This window comes from Porites lutea, chromosome 1 (assembly GCF_958299795.1).
Source record: "Porites lutea chromosome 1, jaPorLute2.1, whole genome shotgun sequence".
Taxonomy (NCBI): domain Eukaryota; kingdom Metazoa; phylum Cnidaria; class Anthozoa; order Scleractinia; family Poritidae; genus Porites; species Porites lutea.
The window spans coordinates 53,381,150-53,392,952 of NC_133201.1; the positions used below are offsets into that span (position 1 = coordinate 53,381,150).

At 36.4% G+C, this 11,803-nt stretch overlaps 1 protein-coding gene and 1 long non-coding RNA gene across 3 annotated transcripts in view; both read left to right on the forward strand.

Annotated features, from left to right (window-relative positions):
• Positions 1-11,803, forward strand: part of LOC140921542 (uncharacterized) — a 471,050-nt gene that overhangs the window by 9,150 nt on the left and 450,097 nt on the right. For both annotated transcript variants that reach the window (XM_073371551.1, XM_073371556.1), the window contains exons 4-8: positions 7,199-7,363; positions 8,040-8,153; positions 9,136-9,261; positions 9,600-9,696; positions 9,897-10,115. In XM_073371551.1, coding sequence (XP_073227652.1) covers positions 7,199-7,363; positions 8,040-8,153; positions 9,136-9,261; positions 9,600-9,696; positions 9,897-10,115 — 721 coding nt within the window. The remainder of the gene's footprint in view (positions 1-7,198; positions 7,364-8,039; positions 8,154-9,135; positions 9,262-9,599; positions 9,697-9,896; positions 10,116-11,803) is intronic.
• LOC140922066 (uncharacterized) lies at positions 2,885-6,495 on the forward strand. Its single transcript, XR_012164066.1, has 3 exons — positions 2,885-3,224; positions 3,767-3,873; positions 5,213-6,495. It is a non-coding gene; the product is annotated as an uncharacterized lncRNA (long non-coding RNA).

Genomic DNA, 11,803 nt, shown 5'->3' on the forward strand with positions numbered 1-11,803 from the left:
AAGTACCTCTCTCATAACTGTCCGTTCAAAATTTGTCATTTCTTAAACTGCCCAGTTTAACAGTGACATCGCAGTAGAGAAGTTGAGAAATAAAAAGCATGTCCATGTATATGTTACATATGAAACTCTGTCACAGCATCTAAAAATTAATGGCATATACTATCTTAATTGTGAGTGCAAGATTTATCAAGGGAAATACTGATGAACATCAAATTAAAAATTGTGTTTTTTTTCATTCAAGGGATGATTCTGATAAAAATATGCATGTATGAAAATAATCATGTCTAAGCCAAGGTTCTGGTCTTATTTTGCTGTAAACAGCTGCTGAGTAGGGTGGTGTTTGCCGCCTTTTACCAGTAGCTCACTCAAGTAGTACTTCTGAACTGCTTGTAAGTGAGAACTATAAGCCCAGGACTTTTGGCATGTATAAATATGTGTTGATGCAGAGAAATATTCTGTTGCTGTGTAATGCACAATTTAGTTGCATTTAACCAGCACTTCTTTTGAGTAGTTTTTGTCTGAATTGCTCATCAAAGAGGAGATACACTTATTTATACCTGATAAATTTCTGAAGAGAAAATTTACACCATCAACCTTCAACAAGGATAAAAAGATAAATTATTTTAAGTAAAGTGAAAATGACAGCAGTTGCAAAAGAAAAATATTTTGAAATGTGGAGAGTGCTTGGGAAAGAAAAAGGTACCTAGAAATTACAAGCTGATTTTCTTGATGCCATTAGTCAGGGTTCAAGCACCAAAAAGACATTTTTTATACTGGAGAAGGAACTTTGGAACCATCCACTTATAAAAGAAAATTTAATGTTGCATTGTATGTAGGAACCTCTTCATTAAATATCTTCTATTTTGATGCATCTGCTCCAGGAAAAAAAATATTATTTTTTTGTTGGAGGAGTATTATGCCATAGTTAGTACAGTGTAGTTTCTAGTAAGCAAAATGTTGTCTTATAGTTTTGCCTGAATTTATGGTATCACCAGGATAAAAGCGAAGTGAAAACCTTTTAAGATACGAAGATAATTAATATACCACAAAAGGTTATTTCCCACAGTGAATGTACCACGCATACAGGTGCTCAATGAGCTATAGCCCCCATTACAGTAGTCTGCTTATTGATAGGAGTTTGCTACACACATGTACCAATATGTAATAACAGGCAAAATGATAGCATACTAGTAATTATTAGTACTCTGTAGTGTGCATTCTGTGATCATTTCTTATGTGGGTTGTTGAAAAAGAAAAGACAAATTAAGTCATTTCCAAAACTTGAAGGCCAAGTGTTAAATTACATAATAGGGTATTTACCATGGTAAATAAAAACACTTACCCTTACTGCCACTATTGGTTTTACAGGATGAAACTCAGACTGGTGTGTTGCAATGGTCATTCATTTCTGTGAGTATGATCATCTTTAACTATTACAGTGTAACCTCTTCTTTGTGATACCTCTATTCAAGGGACACCTCCAGTCAGGTGACACCAAATTTGGTCCCAGAAACATTTTCACATAATCTTTGTAGTTGTAACAGGTGTACCTCTATACAAGGGACACCTCTATTCGGGGGAAAGGGAAACTTTATCTGGATCCCGAAACCCGCATTTGACCTCCATTCAGGGGATTCAGGGGGGCATTCAAAAGGTGACTGTCCACAAAAACGTTAATAAATTTAAGTGCTCACTAGTCACGATTGCGACAGCTTTCAAAACTTTAACCACCTTACTTAAATCAATGCACTGTACTCGTGAGAATTCCACACACAACATTGCAGAGGTAATAAGTTAATAATAATTTTTTAGACATAAGTTGCTTGAAATAATAACTGCAGCAGATTCCAAGGCAGGATAAAAGAAAACATTTTTTTTTGTTGGTCAATTTTTACACTTGCCTTGGTCCCAAGGGTTTCCCCTGAATAGAGGTTCCATTGTATAATATGACATCTTTAAATAATTATCTTCTTTTTTAGTTTTGTCTTTTTATAATAACAGACAAATGTTTACTCATATTTACCTCTTTACCAATGACCACTTTTTCTAATTCCAGTGGAATTGGATATTCCATACATTCACTCAAGGCCACCTCTCCATGATGACCACAGCCACTAATTTAAGGTGCTTTTCAAAAAATATACTTGTATTAAGCTCCATGTGATGGCCATTTTAAAGAAAATGACTCACTTTGGGTGTTGAGTAAGAGAGAGCTAACTGTCTTGATTTTATGATTATGAATCAAATCTGCTGGGATATTGCATATAACCACAGTATTACAGTGCTCAGGGCCTTAGTTGTTCAAGATGTGGATAACACTATCTGCTGCCGGATATTGCCGCGCTTGATTTCCCTAATATTATCTGTGGATGGCGCTATCCAGCATTTGAACAACTGGGGCCTGGTGGATAGATAGTGCTTATCCAACATTTGAATTACCAGGAACTGGTGGTAATTATGTGTCTGTTAAAGGAATTTTCAACTTTGATTGACAAAAATTTCCTGGGTCCTATGGAGTATTCCTTCAATTGCAATGTGGCCAGTAAAAGCCAGTTATGCCTTTGCTGTAGTAAAAAACAGCTTCAAAGTTAGATTCAGGTTAACTTTGATTTAATGTTTTTAACAATGATTCCCTTTTGGTTTGAATGGTTTTGGCGCGCAAATCCTGCATAAATTACTATCGTTCGGTCAGATACACGACACTCGTGATACTTTAGGCTGAATAGGTCACTTTTATTTCATTTTACTTATTTCTTTGTTTGAGAAAAAAAAAAACGGTTTTAATAGGCAAGGAAGAAATGTGTGTAACAAGATTAAGAAAGATTTCATTTGTATTTTCTACCTCGGCCGCCACAAAAAATGTATGCATGTAATAAATTACTGTACCATTACATGGGCATATGAGGTGGTGACAATAACTGACAATAAGCGTGGAACGTCATTTTTTTTTTTTTTGCATTGCAGGAGTTAATTTTTTGAAGCCCACTGTTTTTTGAGTGAGACATAAATGACATCAAAACGAAACCAAAGCAGACATCTGAATTTTTAATGCTAAATTCTGGCTCCTGTCCCCGAGAGTCATAACCTGGGATGTCTTTTGACCAGCATATTATTGTCAAACTGAGAAAGGGACGTGATTTCTTTCATTTATAGAGAACACTAAGGCAAATATACAAGGTCCTTTCTAAAAAGGAAGACTTTCACGGCTTCTACCTTGATGAAGAGTAAGTATAATAAACATCTATCAAATTTTAATTTAACTACCAAACAGGTCTTAGCTTCACTTAAAAAACCAAGTAAGTTATAATTTGAAGAGAAAGTAAATTACTGCACATACATCAATGGTAAGCTACACCTGGAGGGAATCTACGCAGATTTGGAACAGGTCAATTACATGTAGTATAAAATAAAAACCAACTGAAATAGTAATGACAGGAGGATTTATTAGTACCTCAGGATGTTTCTTTGGAAGCCACTACAGAACTTGGAAGGGTCAACAGTGAACACCTCCACCTCATGAATGACAATAGTACCCATTGTATTGTATTTTAGTTTATTCTGTTTGATTTGTCTGTGATACTGTAAGGAGAAATTTAATGCTGGTCGCTGCTAGGGGTTAAAGGGTTAAAAAGAATTTACTTCAGAAGTTCAAATTGCCAGTGTCATTGAACATTGATGCCAATAATATGTACCTGATACCTGCCAAAGAGACAATATGTATCAAAGATCAAGAAAGTGACTTTGCTTTGGTGATATATCTTTTTAGAGTAAGCTCTTACAACAACGCTACTATCTTCCAAAGAGTAATAGCCCAAGTGTTACACCAACATGGAGGAGAGGAAAGGTGTCCATAGACAAGGGCCGTGATGGAAGGTACACTGTCATTCACATAAGGCAATTCACAGTCCAACCTTTACAAGTGCTGTGGTCACCCTTTGGGAAGGGGTTAAATGACCGGTTAGTTTGACCCATTTAATACAGGTTCAAAACGCTTTAAGGAACATTAACAAAAACACCAGAAAGATACAGTAGTGAGTGAGAGTAGCGAGGGATTAATCCTTAACTACCTCAAGGAGTTTTCCATTCCTCCAGATGAAGAGAGAAAAAAAGATGACAACAAAACAGTTCATTACAAGGAATGCACAATTTCATTTAGTGCAGTGGTAGGCTAATTGTTTTAAGAAGTGACCATTTAAACAGCCTGAAAGTGGGACTGCTTAATCCTTTAAGCCCTAAGAGTGATCAGCGTCAAATTTCTCCTTGTAATATCAGTGCTTTGTAAAACACAGTGGTCATGAGAATTGAGGGCCTGATCACACAAGATGAATCTAATTGATACTTCAACAAATTCTGCCCACTGCTTCTATTGAAAACATATAGAAACAACAAATGAGAATTTGAATTCTGATATTAGGGTTTAAAGGGTTAATGTAAATTTACCTGTATTCATATGTATAATAGTCACACATCATTAAAGTCGGACAAATTTAGGCCATCTCCTGTTTATTTTAATTTTGGAACAGATCACGTGATATAATATAAATATAACATCAGTTAAGATTTTAACCATCCAGTGGTAGCTTCATATCATATTTTGTAAAACATTGACAGGTTGGCCGCAGTGTTTATAAGTGATGAATTACCTTTGTCCTTAAGCAAACAAGAAAATCTTAATTGTTTTATTTGCTGGGCACCCTGAATTTTATAAGTTAGAGTAACTGGTTCCCCTACAATACATCATTTCCTAGAATACAGTCCCCTGTACTGATGTAAGCCTGTGCTAATGCTAGACACCTTACTTTACCATTACAAAAGCTGCTCTACAAAGATATTTTCAGTCATTAAATGAGACTAGAAGACTGAAAAATTCTGAAAAATATGAAGATCATAAAAGGAGGACAAGCATGTTGCATGATTTCTTAGAGTAACCTGATGTAAACCTTGGATGCTTAGTTGGTTTAAGTGGCTTGTTATCTCTGAAAAGGCAGTAAATAACATATCTACTAACCATATCTTTTCATTCAAAAAACAACAATTTGTTATAAGATTTAATTATTGTGATGTACAGAATAATAAGAGAGATTAGTCTGGATATTGTTTAAGTCTCATCTAATTATACTCTTTTGTTACATATCCAATGGTGGAATCAGTTGGATTGTATTGTAATGAGTTCTGGCCCACCACCTACTCTTATTCTGTTTCTTTCTTTTAGAAGTTAACAGGGAGGACAGCTGCCCTAGAAATGGTGAAATGGGGCGACAACCATGAGAATGGAAGAAGAGGTCCTCCTGATGGAGACAATGAGCAGCGAGGATAGCTGTTATGAAGCTGTTGAAGATGGCAAGGAGGCACTAACCAGTTATAAGATCAAAAAGCTCCCTTGGGAGAGCACAGCTCTGCGAAAAATCAAAAAGCAGCTTGATAAAAAGTATAACAAGAGGCTGTCTAAGAGGGCACGTGACAGGATTGTGCCTAGAACTGTACGGAGCCGTCAGAACGTGACCCTCCTGAAATTCCTGAATGGGCCCTTAAAGCTCAAGCATCAGATCTTGATACTTCAACCACTTCATCTGTGTGATTGCAGGACTATCTTCATAAGTTGACAATGAACAGTGTTGTGAATTTATTTTATAAATTAACGATCATCAAACCTATTTAATAAAGATGTACTTTTAACTTTTTGAATTTGTGGTCCTTGGTCTATTTTTTTTCACCACGAAATGGTTTTCCCATTAAAGTAGGCAGTGAATAATTTCAAAATAAGAATTAGACATTATTGACAATAAACTGATTTTAAAGTAGATTTTGTTTGTTTCACTGTATTTATTTATTTCTTTAATAGGAACCATGCAGTCATGGATTCCAGTGTTCAACTTATGATATTTTTCTCCGACAAGCTGAGATACCCCAGTTTTAATCCCTTTATCTTATTCTCTTCTTTGGGGCTTTTAATGAACATTAAAATAGATCGAATTGAAGGCACATTAAAGATGACAAACGCGGGGTATTATGGAACATTAAAATGGAATTAAAGGCAAATTAAGGATGACCTGGTTCCTTTATCAAACATTAAAATAGAATTAAAGACAAATTAAAGATGACTTGGGGCTTTTATAAAACATTAAAATAGAATTAAAGACAAATTAAAGATGACATGAGTCTTTAATACTACATTAAAGTAGAATTAAAGGCAAAGCAAAGATATACCACCAATCATTTTTGAAAAATTAAAGCTATACTAAAGTTGACACAAAAGATTAATTAAATGTTACTTTAGAACGCTTTAGGAGCAGTTCCTAAAGTTTATGAAATGAACCTTTCAGTTACCTTTCTTCTTAACTTAAAGCGGTTATGAAATGGTTCATAAGTTAGCCTTTAATTTTCACCTTAAAGTCTATGAAAAGTGTATTTCATGTCTTTAGTAAATAAATTAAAGATAGTTTAAATACTTCTTTTGTGTATCCTTAGGTAAGCTTTAAAACAAATTAATTCTATTATTTCTTCCCGTGAATTTGCTGGTGTGATTGAGATGCTTGGTCGTATTGAGTGTATTGATGTGTCTGTAGTGAATCAGGAAATTAAATAGAGCTATCTTCATTTACATGAAATTTTAATATTTTCACATTGTAAGTAACAAAGCTTAGCTGAAAACTTAAGTTTTTATTTGTAACTTTTAGTAATGTTGTAAATATGATTGATTTCGCCCTGCTTTTTGAATGCATTTATTCGCAGAAAAAGGGGATGAAAAGAAACTCGAGGCAACATAATTAGATTACCGTAAAATTCCATGTATAAGCCCCTCCAAATATAAGCCCCCCAAACCGGTAACGCAAAAAAAACCCTCCGTTAAATCACCCCTCCAAATATAAGCCCCCCGGGGGCTTGTACTTGGAAAATTGCCCTCAAATACAGAGTGAAACAAAGAAAAACAGTAAATTTACTTCCATCTATAAGGGAAGCTCAATCAATTTTGAAACAGTTATCTCCCTCCGAATATAGGCTCCTCCAAAAATAAACCCCTCAAAAAGGACCTTTGAAAAATATAAGCCCCGGGGCGTATTTTCGGAATTTTACGGTAATGGGATTGATCCATGATTCCTTTGAGGACAACATTGACTTTTATTTGATTTCTAGGAAATGTTGCTTATTTTTTTCGGTTAATAGTTTTTCATTTGCCTATATATATCCTTTTTTGCAGAACTTTGCTTCCGAACCTAATGTATTTGTCTCTGTTAAGTACACTCGCAGTACAGAGCCAAATGACGCTATGTACTTATGGTTAGAAAACGTCAATTCTGGAGGATTTGAAGTGTGCCTAAGGGAATTCTTGCCCTTTGATGGAAAACACCAAGATGCAGTTGTGGTAAGAGAAGTATTATGCTCGAGTAATTAAACAATAAAATTAAAGATCACGGACGATACAGTAATATCATCTCGGATCACGAACTGGTGCATGACGTATTGCATGAGGTTTGCAAATACGATTTGTGTCTTTTTAATTCACGTGCTGCGTTATTTGGGGTGAAATATTTTTGTTGTCTCTCACGTCGCGACGTCAGTATTTTGTGTCGATGTCATAAGTTACGAATAACGGGCAAGTAAAGGTGGCTCGACTGGATTTTTCAGGGGTAATACAGTCCATGTTTGAGTATTTACTGCCTCGTTGTTATTAGGTAAAGATGCAAATCTGTTTTGATTAGTGTGACGTTGACATCTGAGTTGTTATGATAACGTAATGACGTGTTCAACACTGAGAATCGTTTGCTGGAACTTCTAATAGCTGTCCTAATGTTCGCGAAGTTTGAGCAAACCTACTAGAGCATTATCGAGATATTTTGGTAGGAAGTTTTTTAAAGATAGAAATTCAGTAAAAATTAACTGATCAATCTTGATTTGGTGTTTTAAGGGGCAGCCTGTTCATGATGGCACTGACAATTCTGCCGACTTTCAGAAAATGTCATTCGTAGTCTGCCATGACCATTCCTGTCTAAAAGATGGCAAGTTTAATCTGTTATTTTTACCTTTTTTTTTTGCCCCAGGACTGGTTCGCATTCACTGGCAATGGAAGTCAACTCAACTTTACAATTACGGGAAAAGAGTATTTTGCAAACAGTGGAAATCCATCAGCCCAAAACAACTATGGCTTTTGTCAGGTGAAAACTGCTTTATTTCATCATTTAGCACAGTTATTTGTAAGATTAAAACTTTCAATTAATTTAAATAACAGTAACAGTTTCAATAACAACTGCACAGTTATTTAGTGGACAGCTGATTGCCAAAGTAACGAATTTTAAACAAATACTTTTCAACTCCTTGGCTGTTTCCACCCTACCGTTCGTACTTATTTTGCGTGTTTCTTGAGTTATATTAATAGTGATGAAAGAAAACACAGCGAAACTGTCATAGATTTGCACAAAATTCAGAACAACTGGTATTTCTAAATTTTACCTCATGAGAAGTTAGAAATGATGGTTTTCGAGGAGAGGGGAAAGCAAGAGCACCCAGAGAAAAACCTCTTGGAGCAAAGGAGAGAACCAACAAAATTTCAAGCCACTTATGGCGTCGACGCTGGGTTTGATCCCGGGCTACATTGGTGGGAGGAGAGTGCGGGCGCCTCCCTCGCTCTCCCTTTAGTGACAATTACAAGCTAAATCTTGGCAACTTGTTTCATGTCATTGACAATAATCACTAAACTATCTCTGTAAAAGTTAAAACTTTGTACTATGCCCGCCGACCCAACCTTATAGCGGTCGCTTAAAACAATAATAATATAAGTGCTAGGTGATAAGTGCTGTTGTCCTACTACGCGCCGATTTGAGGTCGTTACACAAATTAACGAATAGTTTATTAGCTCTTTTTTTATGGTTGTCGGTTTTCGTGAGGACGCAAAAAGCTGTACGTACACTTGTGCCACCTGCTTTTTGTATAGAGTTACTCGAGTTTCTTCAGCAAAGAATAGCATGGGTTGTCTTGAAACGTATCTGCTTTATATTCATTGAAAATAGACTTATCTTAGACTGAGAGATTATTCTGAGAAGTGAAAGGTTTATAGAGGATGGCCCAAAATAATGGGAAAAGAGCCACATACTAATTCATCTCCTTAAAACTTTCTTGATTTGTCTTACGTATTTACAGGAAGTACCTTTCAATACGACCTTCTATGAATCGCCAGTTGTGATTCTTTCCGTAAATCATCAATATGATCGTCAGATCAAGGGAAGTCGTCTTCCAGGAAATAATATCATATCGGCATGGGTAGAGGTAGGTTTGCATTGTTGTGACGTGTGGTTGATGATCAGGATTATGGATTTTTTCAGTGCTTTGCTGAATCATTTATGCAAAGAGTGACCACACCTTCAGATCCAAATCACATCTCTCTCGTTTAGTCAGGGGATAGAAGTACTTCGGTCAGTCTTCTAAATTGATTAAAGGACTTTAATTTAATTAAAATTGCTGACAAAGAATAGTTTGAATCTGATCAAAGTTATCGTTGAAATTAGCAGGAATTTATATTAAATCGGAAGGTCACATATCGCAATTGACGTTCGATGAAAATAAGACCATGTTTATTTTTTGAGTGCTATCACTTTTTGTTGTAGGAAGTTGGATTAGAATCTATGAAGATATGCGTTAAGGACCTCAGTGGACTAGGATCGAGTCATGATCCCTTAGCGGTCAGCTACGCTGTTACTGGAGGTTGTTTTTTTTTTTTCATTTTAATAAATTTGTAAATTCGCATAGCAAACCATTTAATGACATCATCATATAAACCTTGTGGTTCACAACAATAACAGAGCCCTGGCCGGTATGCAAACATGTTGTAATCATACGCGATTGTTTTTTTTTTTGAATGGTGAGAATAACTCCATAATATAATGATTGGTTTCTTGGTACAGATCTTAATCCTTGCCTCAATGTGCATTGCCCACGGTTTGGAGTCTGCAGGACCTATAGTGCGCACGACGCTCGGTGTGAGTGCGATGACCAATGCCCCTCATATGAAGACCCAGTGTGCACTGCAAACGGAACAACTTACGACAACCGATGCTGGCATAAGTTAAGCTATTGCAGAGGACTTGAAAATAATCTGGTTTATCACCCAGGAAGCTGTGAAGGTAACGATAAATAATTTTAATAATATTATTTGGCTGTATATGCCATTTAAAACAGTCTGATTTTAAGGTACAGTGATCTATAAATTCACTCTCGTCAAGGGACTCCACGTTTTTCTCTTCATTTCCACTGGTGTTCCATGTTCAGGTGTATATCTCTTGCAACATCTCCCTTGTCCTGCCTGTCAAGGAAAGGTTTGAAGGTTTTGTAAAATTTCGTCGGATTTTGACGCAAATCATCCGCTAGTTCACTCCAATATTTTCTAATCGTTATTCGCCTTGGTTCATTCCTCCATTGCCGTTTTAGTTCAAAGTTCTCCAGTGTCCTAATTTGGCTAAATCGTTTCGAAAAACGACACTTTTCACTAGTAGCTTTCGTCCAAGTTGGTGTCATATAAGGCACATCTTTTGCCCTCACTTTCATCCTTGTTACTGGCATGTTTAAATATCGTATTTAGTAGTGAAGTCCAATGGTAATAACTATCATCTACAGACTCGAACATTTCACCCACATGCCATGGCGCTGTTCTCAAGTTGTCTTTTAGATTCTCAACATTTAAGTTCTTAAAGTCCCTAAATGAAACCAATTTCTGCAATTTGCTCTGCTGATGTTTCACCTTCTCAGTCACTAATCCGTATACCACTGCGCGATCGCTTACTTCTGGATTATAAACGCCACACGCCTTATGGTATTGTGGTTTGTTATAGTTAATATGACATCCACCAAAGACTCAGTCGTATCTGTTACCCTGGTTAGCATGGTAACTAATATATAGATTTAGCCAGGGCTAAAAGCGAAGCTCTCGATAATATTTATAGTTTGTTCAAACAAAATATAAAATCATGTAATGCTAAGCAGCGAAGGAAACGACGGAGAACGGTGAAAAACAACAATAGGTCTAATTAGCAAAAAAGCAACTTTGCACGTGCAGCTCACTTTTTTTTGTTCATTTCTTTGCCGTTGTTTTGCACGACTACACCGTGAAACGTCCAAAAACGTTTTTATGGAGAAAATGTCATACGTGTTCTCGTTCACTTTTTTTCACTGCCACTCATTTTCTTCTTGCATTGGTGGCCGCTACCATTTCTCACTTTGTCACAACTGCTACAAAATTTTCATGTTGTTCTTCCAACAAAAAAAATTCTCCTTTGTTTTTTATCTCTCGCTCTAGATCTCTGTCGCCCTTTTTCTCGTTGAGTTTCGCTGTCCTGCCGCTTTCTCTCTTTTTTTCTGTCTTTCTCTTGCTCTATATTCCAAATTTGTGGACATGACAATTAATCTAAGCTTAATACTTTAGAAAACATGGATACAGAAACAATTTCCGCTTTACGGTTTCGTCTTTAAATTTATTGAATTTTTAGCTGCCTCTGCTTTACAAGACGCGGGTGGCTATGCGATTTCCCGCCAAAAAAACCTCGATTTGCATTTGGGTCGCCATACCTGTTGATTGAGGTTTTTTACATTGGTATGCCTGTGGTGCGGACGGACGGTTGGGCGTACGGTCACGTGATTACGAAATTTTCTCAGATGGGTAGATTAGCACATTTTCTTACTCATGGTGCCCCTCTGCGCGCTCTTCTCGCGCGAGAACCCCGCTATAAGTATTCCAGTCCTTGTACTTCTTGTAGACCTCGAAGTATTTTGCCCTCTCTTTGATCTAATCTCAGTCCCCTGTGATTATTAATAATTC